The 17,176-nt window shown below is 41.5% G+C and overlaps 2 protein-coding genes across 3 annotated transcripts in view; one reads left to right on the top strand and one right to left on the bottom strand.

Moving 5' to 3' along the window:
* Positions 1-799: 799 nt before the first annotated feature.
* On the top strand, positions 800-8,476 carry LOC310927680 (uncharacterized protein). Of its 2 annotated transcripts, none has more exons than XM_083890052.1 (8): positions 800-836; positions 1,967-2,146; positions 3,032-3,216; positions 3,502-3,672; positions 3,764-3,873; positions 3,989-4,267; positions 4,352-4,563; positions 4,764-8,476. In XM_083890052.1, exons 2-8 carry the CDS (start codon positions 1,986-1,988, stop codon positions 5,239-5,241), a joined length of 1,596 nt encoding a protein of 531 aa, XP_083746178.1. In that variant the 5' UTR covers positions 800-836; positions 1,967-1,985; the 3' UTR covers positions 5,242-8,476. The 2 variants fall into 2 exon arrangements, with proteins under 2 accessions (XP_083746178.1, XP_083746177.1); XM_083890051.1 differs by having other exon boundaries at positions 4,352-4,581.
* A 5,654-nt stretch (positions 8,477-14,130) lies between these two features.
* LOC310927358 (phosphatidylinositol-binding clathrin assembly protein-like) overlaps positions 14,131-17,176 on the bottom strand; it is a gene marked incomplete at both ends in the record, with an annotated part of 28,918 nt that continues 25,872 nt past the window's right edge. The window contains 3 exons of the mRNA XM_083889653.1: positions 14,131-14,145; positions 16,807-16,926; positions 17,047-17,103. Of these exons, the coding sequence (XP_083745779.1) occupies positions 14,131-14,145; positions 16,807-16,926; positions 17,047-17,103 (192 nt within the window). The remainder of the gene's footprint in view (positions 14,146-16,806; positions 16,927-17,046; positions 17,104-17,176) is intronic.

Here is a 17,176-nt window from a genome sequence, read left to right as displayed (position 1 = left end):
CACTTCAGTATGTGCTCACATCTGCAGACGACTTCCGGCTTTGGCTCCTCCTTCTTTCTTCTCACCTGACCTTCACCTGTTGGTCTGTACTAAACTATTAATGCATATCATACTATACTATAGTATAGTATAGTATAGTATAGTTCATTACATATATTATAAGATAGTATAATATAGTATATAATAGTTATAATGTATTTATATAATAGCATGGCATAGCATAGTAATAGTATTGTATAGCATGGTATATTAAAGCATATGATAGTTATAATTTAGTTATAGAATAGTATAGTATAGCATGATATAGTACAGTACAGTACGGTATAGTATAGTATATAATAATAATAGTTATAATTTAGTTAACATGGCATAGTATAGTAATAGTAGACTCCTATAATAGTAGAGTATATAATATTACAGTAAAGTAATAGTACAGTACAGTATAGTATATACTAGTTATCATTTAGTTATAGTATAGTATCGTATAGTATAGTAAAATATAGTACAGTATAGTAAGGTAATAGTATAAAAATAAAAAAAGACTTTAAAAAAGATCTATAGTAGTATTGCGTGATAATGATTTTTTTTTATTATTGTGATAACCTTTTATCACATAATAAAAGGATAATTATATATATTTTTTGCCATAAAAAACTAATTTGACGAAACTAGTGTAAATAAATACTTTCTCATTTCCGTCACTGTTACTCTGGACACTTTTATTGTGAAAGGACAGCCCCGTTGTATGTGTATGTGTGTATCATGGATGTATGTGTGCAGTGCAAAGCGGAAACGGATGTGAGGTTTGAAATACGGCTGCTACAGGACCGCGTTGGGTAAGAAGTCTCTGTACTGTGCTAAATTAATTAATGCTTTCCCCTCTTTTTAGACGGCCCTTGACACACTACACGCTTCTTCGTTGTACTTAGTGACAGCTCACATGTATTGTATAAATCTATATTTTGTGTAGCACAATCATCCACTATAAAACCACCTCGTCAGCATTAGCTACCTAGCTTAGCCAGCGTTAGCTACATCGCTGATGCTGTCGCGTTTAACAAGATGGCCAGTAGTTGTTGTTTTTTTTAGCTAACTTTTTTACATATACAGCCTTTATATAAGCTCGCAAACACGGTTAAGTGTTATTCTTACGGGTGTCGAGTGGTATTTGCGTACGTTGCAAGCTAATTAACCAAATTTTAGCAGTTTACGGTTATTTTTTGCCGCGAAAGTTGATGGTTTCATGGTTTCATTAGCTTAGCTACTACCCGATAATAACCAAACCCTAATATCACCCAGCTGAACACAATCGACATGACTTCGTTTCCATTTAGAAGAAGCAAAAGATATAGACACAGCAACACCATCTTATAATTCTGAAATACATGACAGGGGGAGTGGGATTTAGTCGGACACCACCGCAGTTTTTATAGGCGAGTAGGAAAAACGAAGAAAAAATTGATAATTTCCAGAATGAGATTTGTTGACACTGGCCTGAACGGTGTAAGAAATGTCACATTTAATGTATGTACTTGGGTCTTGGTAAAACTGGAGGATTTTTTTGTTTGTTTTCATAAAATATACTCAGGAAAGTTATTTATTTCATAGAAATAGCTGACCAAAGGGTTAGCAGAAAGGTCATAATTTGACAGCAGTTTAATGTAGAAGGACAGTAAGATATCCAGAGCCACACTCCAGTCTGGAAGTCTAACCCATTTGCCAGCGACTGTAACATGAAAGAGAAGTCTTAACTTTATCGCCGTGACATAATATCTGCTTAACTATTTGTGAAGAAATCCATGTGTCTTTGTAAATGTCTTGTCAATGTTTACTTTCCCTGCGCTTTGCAAGGCCGCAGTTGTAAATAAGAATCTGTTCTTAATCGGCCCTGTCTGGTTAAATAAAGCTGAATGAAGTCACCCAAAGTACAACACAAAGCCAATTCTCTCTGTTTCCTTCCTTTCAGATGTCTGGTCGATGCAGAGATGAGTGGTGACGGCATTAAGTTGTTTGTGGGGAACCTTCCGTTAGATGCAACTCATGACGAGATCACAAAGCTCTTTGCGCCATATGGAGAGATCAACACCTGCTCATTGCTCAGGCAGTATGCTTTTGTCACCCTTAAGGGAGAAGGGGCAGCAGACAGGTATTCAACTTTCTAAGTTACCAGTATGTGATGTAATGCATAGGTCAGGAATGACGCTAAAAGTAAACATGCTTATCTTTCAAAATCAAAATGAGGAATTATGTCATTTACTCATCAGTCCATGCATGCCATCCTTTTAGTTGTATCGTAATGTAAAACATACTTCTGAAATCACTGTATCTGGTTTCATTGCACTTGTTTGCATTTACCTTTTATTAAGTCAGAAGCCTTTCTCACCTTCCACGAGTGTATATAAATGTACTTTTTTTCTGTCAAATTTTGAATGGCACCAATTTTCTTGTGTATATTGAAAATGTGCATAAAAACAATCACATAAAAACTCACCATGTGTTGCCAGTGTTCCAGCACTAATAACGTTTGATAGAAAGATTTATGTTTATGGAGCACTCTTTGCTCTTTATATCTCCATATAACCATGTTCACAGTTGTTATAGTGCAGCAAGTTTTATTACAAAAACCACTCTGCATATGAGATGTAAAAGCAAAAGTTTAATAAGTCTTGAGTTTGAGCTTCTTCTAAAAGGTTTACAGAAGCTCATTAAGTTTTAACATTTATGCACTAAAATTCTGTAGTGCTACCATGAGTTTTTCAGTATGTACAATTGTACTAATGTCATTTCAATTGTGGTACAAAACAACAAGTTAAACCTAAGGCTGGCAGGTGGTAGGTGGCAGGTGGCAGCTTGCACTTGTTGGTTTAATCTTCTATTCTGTAAAGCATTATATTACCTTAAACCAGCACCCCCGTGACCCTAATGTGGAGGATAAAGCGATAGAATATGGATAGATGGATTAGCTATAATGTCTGTTTGTGTTTCCCTGTTGTACACCTGATGATGAAAAGTATCACTCCTGTTACTTCAGGGCCATACGGCATCTCGATGGCAAAGAGTACAGAGGCAGACCCCTGGTGGTAGAGGAATCCCGCGCACGGCCACCCAACTCAACCAAAGTGTTTGTTGGCAACATCAGTGCGACATGTTCAGCAGATGACCTGCACGGACTTTTCTCATCCTACGGAAGAGTGTTGGACTGTGATAAAGTCAAAGGTATGTTCGAAATCAAATGACCTGTGTGGGGTTATATGACAATTTATTACAGAACCACAAATCTGCCAAATCTAATTAATAATGTTGCTTGATAAATGTAGGGCGATGTTAATGGTCATGATGAAGTACTTTTATAGAAGGCAACATTATATAATAATTACAAGAAATATTGATGCAATATTTTAAGAATGATGATGCTCTTGCTTATAATTATGGACAAAATGTGGCTGTACAAATCAGTCTCATGCTAACACTTATCTCACTGCTCTGCTGTGGACTCTACAGCCAGATTATGCTCAAATGTTGGCTATGCCTTTGTGCATATGGAGAGGAAGGAGGAAGCTGTAATTGCAATTGAGGCACTGAACGGGACTATGTTCAAAGGGCGTCAGTTGGCTGTTGAACTGTCCAAAGCTCAGCCGTTGGTCAACCAGTTTGGATCGGCAGGAAATGCAGGTACTGTATGGTCATGGTGAATGGTTCATTGTTTGAATTGAAGTGGGGGGGAAAAGGTAAAAGCCTCTCATGACATATTTCCCTCTCTCAGGTGGCAGAGAGGGTCTTCTTCCTCGACCAGCACCATCACTAGAGCATCATCAGAGTCAAGCAGCTGTGTTAGCAGCAGCTGCTGCAGCAGCCGCTGGGCTGCCCATACAAGTAAGTATTTTTGAACTGTTTTTAACATTTACTGCCACACCCAATACACTGTGTTGTTTTAATAAATAAGGTGTGGTATGTGTGGTCTTTAAATGCCTATTGTCTTTCTTTGCAGGTTCAACAAAGTGTCCACAACTCATTTTACAACACCACAGCCACTGACCCCACCTATGCTGCTCTGAAGGGCATTACAAGCGCGAGAGGTGCTGATGGCGTGATATACGGTGCTCTTGCCAGCCAGGTGTACGGATCTGTTGCTGACCAGGTGTACAGTGATATTGCCAATCACGCTCCCGCCCCTCCCGCAGTTGAAGAAATTGAGCCACCGTCTGGACCAGATCCAACCACACTTTTCGAGGCTGCAAGAGCCAAGTTCTTTCAGGAAGGGCAGAAGGTCTTATATTTTTTTATTTGTGTAAACCTGTATAATGACGTCCCCAGTGTGTATTACTATTAAAAGCATTTTTTTATATTTTAGGTTCTGGCAGAGCAGCAGGTAGGGAGAAAGGGAGCTCCAGCTTCAGAGAGTGAGCGGGACCGCAGCCCAATTCGAGGGAATCGAGTCCCCCTCCTCCCAGACCCTGTTCCGGGTTCCTTCGCTCAGGTGCGATCCAAACGACGTGCCCTGCTGCCAACACCACCCGGAGTCACAGAAGAAGCAGCACCGGCTGCCACCACAACACCTGAAGGGTCAGATCCTGTTGCTAGGTGCTTAGTACCACCTTTATTAGTGGATGGAGACAGAAGGAAAATAATCATGCTAAACCTGTGTCCACATATAACTATATAACTTGTAATAGTAGTTAATCTGCAGAGCATATTCTCACATTACAAGTGGAAATATCTACTAACCTTCCTTTTCTCTGCCTCCTCAATACCCTGTACTCCAGGTCTTACACAGAGTACTACCAGCAAATGCATCAATACCAACAACAATATCAACAGTACCAACAACAGTACCAGTACCTCCAATATGCCTACACCAATCCTCCTCCCCCACCTCCGCCTCCACCCGCCACCACACAGGCTCAGGCCTCCACTACAGCAGCCCCTCCACCCCCAGGGACATACTCCGCCCCACCCACAACATATGCTGCATCGGAAGCCTACCCACCACCAGGAACGTACAGCACTTCAGGAAGTTACAATGCCTCCTCGGGGAGCTACGACGCTTCGTCTGGGAACTACAGCGCCTCGGCAGGCTATGACGCATCCGGAGGCTACGGAGCATATGATTCATCTGGAGCTTACGCAGCAGCGGGAAGCTACTCCACATCCACACCGTATGAGCAGACACCCGCACACGGGCAACCCATGCCCCAGCGCCATGATTACCCTTACCACACGCCAGAACCCCCTTATCGATAGTCCCATCCCCCGCACACTCCTTCCACACTGCAGATCTGTGAGCGTGGGTGACGTGTGTGTGTGCACGTGTGAGTGTGTGCGCGTGTGCATGTGTACTTACATAAGGGAAAGTTAAAACGGAAAAATCAGAGAGGGAGCGAGGTTGTAATTTGACTGTGCTTTAAATCTGAAGCATCTTCTCTGTTGTACATTTTAACCTCGACTGTAACTACTCAGCTTGTCAGTTAGTGGCAGTTAAGAGGAGGATTAAGTGGATACAGGTGCAGATGAGCGGGGAAGCTAATACCATCATCGTCATTCAGAGATCCGTTTTTTTGTAAGGCATTGTAGAGGCACAGCTGTTTGACGCGTGACCGTTTAGTTAAGGTAAACTTTGGTTTGGATTTGATGGAACCTGTACCTTGGATAAAGGCCTCTTACATACTCTACATAAAAACCTGCACAAACTCGTTTCTATTTTTAACTTTAACCCTCGTCATCACACATTTTAGGTCACAAAAACTACCTGTACTGTACTTCTCAATAATTAAACAAGTATTTGGTGATAGTGAAAATTTCTTGTCTTGGAGAAATTCAGAACTGTGCAGGACCATGAAGATAATTCAAAATATATGTATTTGTGGGCCCAGTGGCTCGCACACTTGTATCTATGTAGGAACCCCGTTTGTGGAGTATGTAACATGCCTTCATTTGGATTTGGCAGTGTAGCCAGCCCGTTTGTTCTGACATTAACAGATTCTGTTGCCTTCATACCTTTCCCTGGTAATAATGGAGAATGTTTAAGTTGATCATTATCATTCATGTATATTTTCCACCTAGTTTCACCGACAGGCTTTTTTTCAAGCTACTGAAGCAATTTACAGCGTTGCATCTTTTTTTTCTTTCAACTTTTAAATTGTGGATAGTTTTGATTTGACAAATCAAAATCAGTTGAAGTTGTACGTGAGTTAGATTGTGTTGCAGCCCTCTTTGCTGTATTATGAAGTGATGTCGTGGTCGTCTGCTGATTTGAGTCTGGTTTTTTTTGCGGTGTCAGAATCCAGAGTTGGTTCAAATTGAAACGGAAGTCTTGAGTGTGCGCGGTTGAATTTTCATAGTAAGGAGCGACAACCAACACACATGGGCATAACGTATGAAAACAGGGTGGACATGTACTAGTTTTTCCCTCGCTTAGTTCAGGTTCTCTGTGCTGATAAATACAGAATATCACATTAGAGGTTTTGGTCACAGGTCAGTGTAAAACGAGACATTTTTAAGATATTTCGTCATAGTCGTTAACATTTCTTCATTATTTACCTTTTGTCTTGAACCACTGTCGGAGTGCATCCACATAACCCCGCCTGAATAAGAGCAGTGGTGTTTTTCTATTTGAATTTATAAAAGCCATAAGAGTGGCACCGAATATTGATGTGATTTAGGAATCTTAGCTTTAATTGATCCTTAAATTTCCATTCGTTCCTTTATTGATTTTGTTCTGCACTCATCACATGCTCACGTTGGAAATCAGGGGAAGTTCAACTAGTTATCACACTTTGCTACTGGAATAAATATTGTAATCTGACGAAGTAATTTCAACCAGCATTTGCTAAGGATTTATACTGCTCTTGGTAATATGAATGTATTTATTCCCAAACAGCTGAAGATGGAGAGTAGACAAGATGAAGTAGACTATTGAGTTTTGTCGTGCCAGGCAAGGCCTCATTGTATGGCTGAAAACGATCATTGTCATGCTTGAAGCGCGTAGCGGGTGGCAGGAAGCCACTCTGGCATACATGTGAATGAACCCCAATCAGATGTTGCATCCAAATTGAAGTGTGCATTATGGAAATTGTGGAAGAAAGGGAGAAACGATTTGAGCTCAGAGTGGGCTCGAGTTTGTCAGTGTGGTGCACTGGCATGGTTGCTAATGCTTGAAGTGTGGGCTTCTTCGTTGATTGGTTACAGTGTGACTGTTCCAGTGCAGGTGAACAAGAAGGTTATTTTGAACTTAGTAACAGCAGACTTTCTCGAACAGCAGTGAGAAGTGCTGGTGACCTTTCCTTTACCCTCTTCTGATCTCACACACACACAATAACAGCCAGGATCACTGCCTTTCTCTTATTTCGTATCACACCTACAGTTGTTTGACTCCACGCATTCATTTATTCATTTAACATGCATACCACGTGCAAATGCTACTAATGCACACCTGATTCCACCTGAAATTCACATTTATGGTTGCACCACACACTAGTTACTCATCCTATTTCATATTTTGGTTGGTTGTGCTACGCTAGGTTTAAGTGACAGATAGCCTCTCCACATTTCCACATTATTCCACCTTCTCCTTGTGAACTGTTAGTTGCATGCCTTGTTGTTGCTGCTGCTCCAGCCACCTTCTTCCTCTTGCTGATTATTGCAGCTAGAGTGGGAGGGAGCCAAACTGAGCCCTTGCCCTGGACGTACGCCACACGCAGCTGTAGCGTGGGATGGGGATAACAGCAGCCTTAGGCCTGAAACTGCTGTGGACGATGGGGTGTCCCCCCACTAAGGTAACCACTCAGACCACACACTTCTGCCCCTCCAAGAAACATGCGTACACACTGACAGACACACTCATACACACAGACCGCTACACCTTTGCCCACAACCTCCCTATTCTGCATCTGTCATCAGGGATATTTTTCTTACGATTAACTGGATCTCCCATCCTTTTTTTATTTTTAAATTGGGAGTCATCCTTTTTTTTTTCTCCTGCTTTTTCGATTTTCTTGATAATATTCTGACATTTTCCCTCAATACTCTGCTCATACATTCCAGCTCCCACCATAGTGACTGCTCAAACACCATCTTTTGAGGACACGTAGGCCGTCTTTTAATCTAAATCTGCACCCTGTCATTCGAACATCCCGTATCTGACCTCCTGTCGTTCATGAGTACCGGGCAGCCACACCTAGAGCTGAACATGGGACATGTAGGTAGGATGGGTTGTGTTAGTTTTCGTAAAACATGTACCCCCGGGGCCACTTTGGGGTTAAGTGCCTTGCTCAAGAGCACGTCTGTAGGCCCTAAATTTCAGAGTTGAATAACGCGGCTCAGGATCGATTGCTGGTTCAACGCCCTCCCGTCCCATCCCCTCCCCCCACGAAAACAACGATTTTCGATGCCACATTCAACCTGTATGAATGACAATGAACACAAAATCTATCGTTTTGTTTTAAATTACATTTTGTTCCATGTTATTTGAAATGCTTAATTATCAATAAATGACTTTCATCTGAAATTTAGCTTTTCTGTGTGAATATTTTGAAACTGTGTTGGTTTTCTTAACTTTATATATATATATAAAGCCCGGATACTCTTATACTGTTAACACTGCTGCGAGCAGAGACGGATGCTGCAGTTTCCCATATCGTGTGAATAGGTTTGCACTTTTTCCATGCAGTAATAAAACAAGTTTATAAAGAGTTCTCTCTCATTTCCTTAGACGACTGAGAACATCATTGTAATTTGTAATCCACATTGCATGCGTTATCTTGTGATTTTCTTTGTGTGTGTGTTTGAAATTCTTTGGTCAGGTTTACCTTTAAATGAGGCAACCGCAGATCAGCAGCGACCAAGAAGCTAAAAATACTGGAAAGTTTCAGTCCAAACATATTGCTATGGGTGAGCTTAAGCAGTAGACTTATTTTTATGATATCATATACGTCATAGACTAAAATCTCTTTTCCTTTCTGTCCCTTCCGGCAGGCATGTTATTAATGAAAGTGAGTGTCCGGGTCCCAGCATGATTGATGGATACAGTGGCGCGCTTGTTAAAGTCATTGATAACAGTGAGTCAGTACCTCACACAACCACACGTCAGACAGACCTTAACTATCCTCTCAACAGATTTGTGCAGGAGTCATCAAATAACAGTATTAGAGCTTGGCATCAGATGACATTTTATTCCATTTTCTTCCAAAAACATCAAACTATGCTTTTCAAATAAAAACCAATAATTTGATAACAATCCAAAACCTGTAAATAATTTAATCACTTTGATATACAAAAACAAATTAAGAGGAAATTGAAGGTGTGGAACCTCACTCCCTGCTAATTTATCATGGACACTGCTGAATTTCATGATCTCAACAATGGCAGTTTACAGTTGGATGGTAAAAAAAAATGTCTGTGGTTAACACGGTATACACAATACTGTAGTATAATGTAACAAGACGTCCAGTGCACTGGAATAGACAAAAGATAGAGCATTGATTTGAAGAGACATCATGCATCGATCACTGGCAAATCCACAAAAATGCATCGTCCGCTCTATTAACATTTGAATTCCAGCTGCTGGATTCGTCCAGCGAAGTAGCTTCAGTGATGAATACAAAGTTGTGTGGATCCCTATCAAGTATCTGCAGACACTTAAGTCAATAGTAGACATTCTTCTGAGTATTCAATCACAGGAGACACAATACGAGAAGCAGCACTGCTCTAACTACGTCTTGAATTCATCTCCTGAGTCGTTTTTGTTCTTGAAAAGAGGGTGGAGCAAAAGTCTAGTGCGTCCTGACGATTCATCTACATATACTGAAGTTGGATGAGATAAAATACTACCAGACCTCTATTGCAGTAGGTCTTTTTTCAAACTGCAATTGATTAAATACTGTAATTATTAGTTGGACGTAAAGTAATTATGCTATTACTCTAATATTGACTTAGCAGAGGAGAGGAAACTGAAGGAAATTCATAAAAAAAAGCTGCTGCCTGTGAGATATTTACCCAAGTATATGTTAAAGAATTTGATAGCTATCACTGATCTTGAGCATATGGACAGTGAGGGGTCTCTGGAGTCTGACGGTAAATCTAGGAACTTTCCCAATTAGGCTGTTTGGCAATAAATAAATACCCACCCAGCTAATGAATTAATATGTTAGGAGAATTCTGACAACAGGCAGTAGGTTTGTAAAAGCGCTGACAGCAGCTTTGAGGTGAGTCGTTGATAACAATGGCTACAAAAATATAGTGTACAGAGACATTACTGACATTGTCGGGTTAAATACGATGGGACTGATCTCGAAAATCTGGCCTGGTTTGCTGGAAGTGTCTCAAAATCAAGTTGAAAACGCACGGTACAGTGTGTAAAATTTAGCAACATTTATTGTGAAGTGGCATGAATCAGATTCTTAATACTGGCCACAATGGCGGCGACTGTAGTGCCCCCGCCCGGCTCATTCTGGGGTAATGGAAAAAACAACATTTCATAAAATCAAGTGATTGTACACAAAAATGGCGTATAACTACTTTACCTACAATCTCTGCCACAGGAAAATAATTAGACCGAAATCTTACACACTGTACTTTTCAGGGGATCTGAGCTCGCTTTCAGGAAAACCAGCTAGTGCTTCAGTTGATGGCAACAGACAGGACATTACTTGGCAAACATAAAAAAAAACACCACACAATGTGGATCAGACCAAACACGTACAGTAATACAGTACTTTGACTTTCAATCACAACCTCCCACAATGCTGCTGGCGTCGTATGAAAAAGGAGCGAGCATTCAAACACAGGTATTGAAAATAGCAACGCTTTAATAAAGAGCGATTTTACAAGACTGCAATGTGTAGCTAGCTAGGTGATAACCGGCATTGACATCCATGGTGTTTTACAAAGATGCAGTTATGGTAACTGGGTTTGAAGTTGGATGAGTTACTTGCAGGTTGCATTGCTGCATGCGAGACAGCCTTCAAACAGTTACAGACCCCTACATTGTAAAACATTGTTGATTATGAATGTCAATGAACGTTGTCATGTCCAGAGGTAAGTAAAAAAAAAAAAAATCTTGTGACGAAATTTCCTTAACGTTTTTCCGAACACACCGGCAAGTGAGAGTTCACACAATGGTCATGCTTTTACCGAGCACACAAGCCAATAAAAAGACGACACTTAATCATGCAAAAGAAAGACAGTTTTTTTTGTCTCAAAATAAAAGAACAGAAATCCTTTTTGAGTTCTGATATCGTCCATCCGTCGTGACCTTGAATAAGTAGAAGAAGCTGCGCTTTGATGATGACTTTGGTGCAAAAAAATGTTCCTGTTTCGAAGAGGACAGACCCTGTCCTGTCCACTCCCTCGATGAAGACACTCTTGGTGTAGACCAGTTGTGATAATTTACCCTTGACCCCACCCCAAAAACCCCAACCCCCTTCCTCCTCAAGATGGACATAAACATCACAAACATCAACCCTGCCCATCCCCACCCATCCCTGGATGATGACACCTTCAAAATACAACCATTCAAACACAGATACAGCAATAAATTGTCCCACGTACAGTAATGTCATCCAATGGGGCTTCAATCACTTAACAGAGAGAGCACGTCTAAAAACACATGAACAGCATTACCTATATACAGAGGACACGGTAACAGTCAGAGGTTGGCCCAGGATGGAGCGAACTGCGTTGTAGAATGAAGTGCACTATGAAAAGAGCATTCAGCTGACGGAGAAAGACAAACCACTGGAACAAGAGTGATGGGAGTGAGATAACTTTCCATAGGAGATATCCAAATGTCAGCCACGGCTGATTTCGAAAAACCTTGTCTGCGCGGTGAAGATTTCTAACACAGAGGTGTCTCTGCTGGTAGAGGAGTGGTAGTAGCTGCAGGCACAGAGGGACAGGGTTTTTCACCAATCCAGCAGGTACCGTTCAAAAGATTGAACCGTCACGGTGCGTCGCAGAACAGTCCACGTTTTTTTTTGTTAGAAATCGCCACCCTGTGCAGCTCGAACCGTCCGGACCAGATTCACAACCAGGTCGTACGACCTCTGGGTTTTCCTCTTTTTGCGTGTTATCCCCCTCAGAGGAGCGAGTATAGAATACACCTCGAACCGACGCGGTGGACAGATGGGCATGGTCACAATAGCACTCACTGATACGTTAGTTAGTGCACGCTACCAGCTCGCTAGAGTCCTTTACTCTCTAACCGAGGAACGTGACCCTGTTTATCTCTACGGGAAGGCATGAGCACACAAACACACGTACAGTACATGTACATAGAACAGACACAATCAATAGAAAACAACGTCATCCCCACTCAATTATTGCCCCTTTCAACTGTACATCCCAGCAATGATTTTAGATTTTGTGCAGCAGAGTGTTATTCCCTCTTTGAAGGTTTTGTGCTATAAATGTGTGGCTGTATTTCTATATATCATCCGTCACTGGGTCTAACTTGACCTTGGATTTGCAAGAAAAGCCACATTAACGTTAAACGTCTCATTAAGTCCTCCCCCCCTCCCGCCTCTGACTGTCCGAAACGATCCGTGTGTCATCACTGCAGGCGTTACCCGGGTCGTGACTGGCAGATAATTCCCGTTTTTCAGTTGTCTCCTCAAACTGACCTTTAATATCCTGCCCACAAATGTTAACATTACATTAGCGGTTTAGCAAAATCTTATGTTCCTTCCTGGGACTTCAAAAGATACTAATTTTGGGTAAGAAGAGTGCTTGGGACAGGGAGTAAATCTTACAATTGAGAATTTGACCTACTCTGATTGGCAAGATAGAGAATCGTCTCCTTATATATCCAGTCACATCTTGCTCTCAGTGCATTATTCACTACTTTAGAGCAGTACTGGTAAAACAACCGGTGAAAAGGAACTGCATTCTGTACAGAAACCTGATAGACACACAAGAGGTACAACACGACAGCAGGAAACAGCTTCTAAACGAGCTACAGATGCATGGAAAAGACAATAACAGGGTTGCATGGTATTGCACAGCTGTAGAGGAGGAAAAAAAACAAAAGAAAAGAAAACAGTACAGTGTGTACAGCATGTCCCCAAGTAGCAAAGTTAGTGTAAGAGGTTTGTTTACATCCAAATATGATGCCTGGCTGTGGCTCAGTGCTTTCATCAGTTAGTTCCAGTGCAGTAACACGTTGGTACCTGGCAACACAGTAATGACATCAGGTACCAAAAGAGAAACAGACATTACATGACTTACACAGCTACGTCCACCACCCCCCCCCCCCCCACACACACACGTACGTACACACAAACATGCGTGCCGGCAAATGATCGTTCCACGCCAGATTCTTAATGCGAGGTTGGCAATTTAGAACAAATTGAGCTCTTAAAATGACTCAAATGGTAATGTTGATGCAGCACACTGAAATGTAGAAAAAGGGACACACACACACACATACACACACACGCGTGCGCATTCAAATCAACAAATCGATTGCTCCCGACATCAGCTGACGGATGACGCGCAACCGGGAAACCAATCAGAACAAGATGCTAAAATTCACCCACACTGACGCACACCCTTGGCAAAGTTCACATTGAGTAAAGTGCCAGCAAATGATCCAATCAGGGAAAGAGACGCGCGCCCTCTCCAGGTTTGATTCAGTTGTGGGACGGAGAGTGATGTGGGTTAAGTTTTTTTATCGAGGAAATAATCTGGATGAGGAGGCCCCGGGGGGAAGTGGCAGCTGAGCCGCTGCGCTTCCGTAGAGCTGTCAGTTTTTCGTAGTGACATCACAGGTCATATTCACCGTCTGAACTGGCAAATCAAACAGGATGAGTGGGACTGACATGGGGCCTCTAGTGCCCCGGCATTACAGATTCAAAGACAGTGAGATCAGTAGTCACACGGAGAGAGGAGAGGTGATTAGAGGGTCAGGCGACGCAGGAATAGAGATCAGCTTTTCATCCCTTATCCGTCCTCTGATCCTCTCTCCTTCATCCTCACCCCTCCCTTTTTCTCTCTCTGTCTTCGTCATTCTTCCTCCTGCACGGCCGTTTGGTTCTGGATGCGTTTTCTTTCGACTCCGTCTCTTTCCTCTTGCCTTCTCTCTCTCTTCTTCTTTTTTTTTTTTTCTCCACCTTTGCTGCCATGGTTACAACATCATCCCTACATGAAGTGCATCTGCAGAGGACAGGGCGAGAACAGGGAGTAATTTAGTTCAGCAAACACCTCATCGCTTGCTCAGGCATCTATTGACAGGCATATTACCTGCCGCAGTGCCAAGAAAACAGCCTCTCGGCGGCGTGAGCGCTATGGCAGCAATTACATCGCTCTGCTGTGTTTTGAATAAACGGTCAAAATACGCTTGTTTATTCTGCAGGGAGTCTCGTCGCTGTACCGAGCAATGATTTCACACCTGGAATCAATCCCCTGATCGGATTTGAAATGATCAGCTGACAGGAGTAGTCCTTTGTCTTCAAAGGTCCACAGCGCAAGTGCTACTTATCAATCATTAAGAGTAAATATTCTTATTGTATTTTACATCAGGATATTATCTATGACGTTCAATACATCCCAGTCACTTTGCTTGACCTGAGATAAGTCTCTTGCTACTCCTTCCTTTTAAACAACACATTGCAGCCCATAAACGCAAGAGCAGCCAATCAATATCTGATCAAATTTCATCTCAGTTGTCTCGCGTTGTTGTTTTTTTTAATGTCATCTGTACATTTATCACGTTATAAACTGATGATGCTGGAGCTTCTAACCTTCAGGTTTGACAAATACAGTACGTGTTCCTGTTAAATGTATATTTATGGGTGTTCCCGCCTCTACTGATCTGTATTGCAGATGAAAGACATTTTGCCCTACAGAGGAACCGTGCATGCATTTAAACATCATAAAAAATATGGCTGGAAATCTTTATTTGTGCAAGCGTAAGGACTGGAGACAGCCTGAAGGTAACAAAGTCAACTTGCGCGCAGCATCTTAAACGCGCTGATTAACATTTTATATGCACTTTGTTGGACAAAAAGATGTTATGATGTCTCAGCAGACGGGAACGAGAGTGGTATTGATCTTTCCACCTCACTCTTGGCACTAAAGCAGCGGCGCTGACTTCCTTACTCTCAAGAAAGCAGGCTGCCAGAGCCTTAACCAGAGACAACAGTCTGCTGTTGCCACAAGTGGGCAGTAAATTACAAAATGGATGCAAACCGTCAAACAGAAATGTATTAATTTATCACAGAATGTAACTCTGAGCTCTGATGTTAAGCGTGATATTGTTTCCACTTCATATTTATGTCTGTAAAGTCTAACAGTGACGGCCCACTTTTAGAACAAATTTCCCATTCTTCCCGTCTGCTGTCTGACCAGCTACGCCATGAATTGGGACCATAAAACAATTGATTTTAGAGCAAAGTATTATGGGAAAATGTACAAGAATGTCTACATAATTATTCTGAGTGAGGGAACGACCCATAAACCATTCCAAATTATACCTTTCTACACGCTTAGAAATAAAATTGCTAAGTAGAATCATATAAGGTTCTCCGGCTTGTCCTCATAGGAGAACCCTTTTGGAGGGTTCCACCAAGAACCCTTTTAAAATCTTTTATTCACGAAAGGGGTTTTAAAGGGTTCTCTGGATTAAAATGGCTTACTGGAAGCAATTGGTTCCTGGTAGAACCTCAGGCCTTGTAGAAGGACCTTTTTGGAACCCTTATTTCTAATTTATGTTTATTTGCATTGAGGAAATCATGGCTGCTCTGTGGTAAGACTGGAATTTGTAATCACATTTTAGCTTTCCGACACTCTAAGAAATACGGGTTCCAAAAGGGTTCTTCTACAAGGGCTGAGGTTCTACCTGGAACCATTTGCTTCTGAAAAACCCTTTCCCGAAGAAAGGGTTTTTCAAGGGTTCTTGGTAACACAAATGGTTCTAGTAAGAACAATTTTGATCCAGAGAACCCTTTAAAATCCCTTTCCTGAATAAAGGGTTCTAAACGGGTTCTTGGTTCCAGGTGGAACCTTTATAAAAAGATTCTACCTGGAGCCAAAAAGGGTTCTCCTATGAGGACAATCCGAAGAACATTATATGGTTTTATTTTTGTTTTATTAGCACTTTTATTTCTAAGAGTGCAGCACTGAGCATAACGGTGAGCTCCACCAATCAGAGATGTCTTTGATAAACTTGAGGATTGTGGGTATTGCAGTACTTTTACATGCCCGTAGCTCGTGTTGCGCAAGGTTATTATAGCTAACAAAAAGTACCAAAATAAAGAATGCTAAAGTTGGAACTTGAACTGAATTGTGTGTTTACAAAACTAACTAAAATAGTTGCGTAAATGTCCTTAGTTTCCGTCTTTGTAAATTTACTTCACACATTTAGGGCTTTTAGGGTTCATATGAAGTATATTTGTTGTAATGTGTATTATTACCACTGCAATTTACCAGGGGTGCACATATATGAGCACTGAGGGGTAAAATGGCATCTTTTGTTGATATCAATACTGATAATGACCTTTTTGAATCTTGCACCTGGCAAATACTCAAAAAATTCAAGTTGAGTTGACCCAATCAAAATCTCCATTTTGAAACCTTCCAGAACACTATACTGTATATTTTAGATTGTTAGATTTAGCTTTAGTTTCCCTTGCTTGCTCTAATAGTTCTGCAAGGGAGCACATTTTCTCTGCTTCTCCTTTGAGCTTCATAATTTAAAAGCATAAGAACTCCAGCAAGTAACCCAATATTAAGTTTAATTAGCTCATATTTCCCCCGAAAATGCAAAGTATTTGTATAAAAGTAAGCTTACAATCTAATATATGGAACGTGAGTTACCTGTGTCCCTGGGATGTGTCCAAAGGGATTGGTAGGTCTCAGGACAGGCTGGTTGTACATGACAGGCTGTGGGGGCATCATGGGAACGCCCCCTATCTGATGACTCATCTGAGGAGGGAGCTGGCGAGACAGGGAGGATAATGTGTATTTAGATTAAACCAGACGGTGTTGGCGCTCATGTTATTAGAAGGTTTGTGACTGCGCGACTGGGATTACACGAGAGCGGAGGCCGATCCTTACCATTCCATACACAGGCACTTGGGGTGTTGTCATAGGAAAAGCCACTGGTGCTGGAGCCTGCGCAGAAAAACACAACAGATCTCTTTCTACTTGATGCAATCATCGAAAATTAGGAAAATAAAACCCGGAA

Source organism: Microchirus variegatus (genome assembly GCF_963457635.1).
Source record: "Microchirus variegatus genome assembly, chromosome: 5".
Classification (NCBI taxonomy): domain Eukaryota; kingdom Metazoa; phylum Chordata; class Actinopteri; order Pleuronectiformes; family Soleidae; genus Microchirus; species Microchirus variegatus.
This window is presented reverse-complemented; position numbering and strand designations above follow the sequence as displayed.

Bases quoted from the DNA above. Each gene is read 5' to 3' on its own strand.
- LOC310927680 (XM_083890051.1), top strand. From the start codon at position 1,986: ATGAGTGGTGACGGCATTAAGTTGTTTGTGGGGAACCTTCCGTTAGAT. The intron at 3,673-3,763 runs GTACTGTATGGT...TCCCTCTCTCAG, and splicing joins TGGATCGGCAGGAAATGCAG to GTGGCAGAGAGGGTCTTCTT. The intron at 3,874-3,988 runs GTAAGTATTTTT...CTTTCTTTGCAG, and splicing joins CCGCTGGGCTGCCCATACAA to GTTCAACAAAGTGTCCACAA.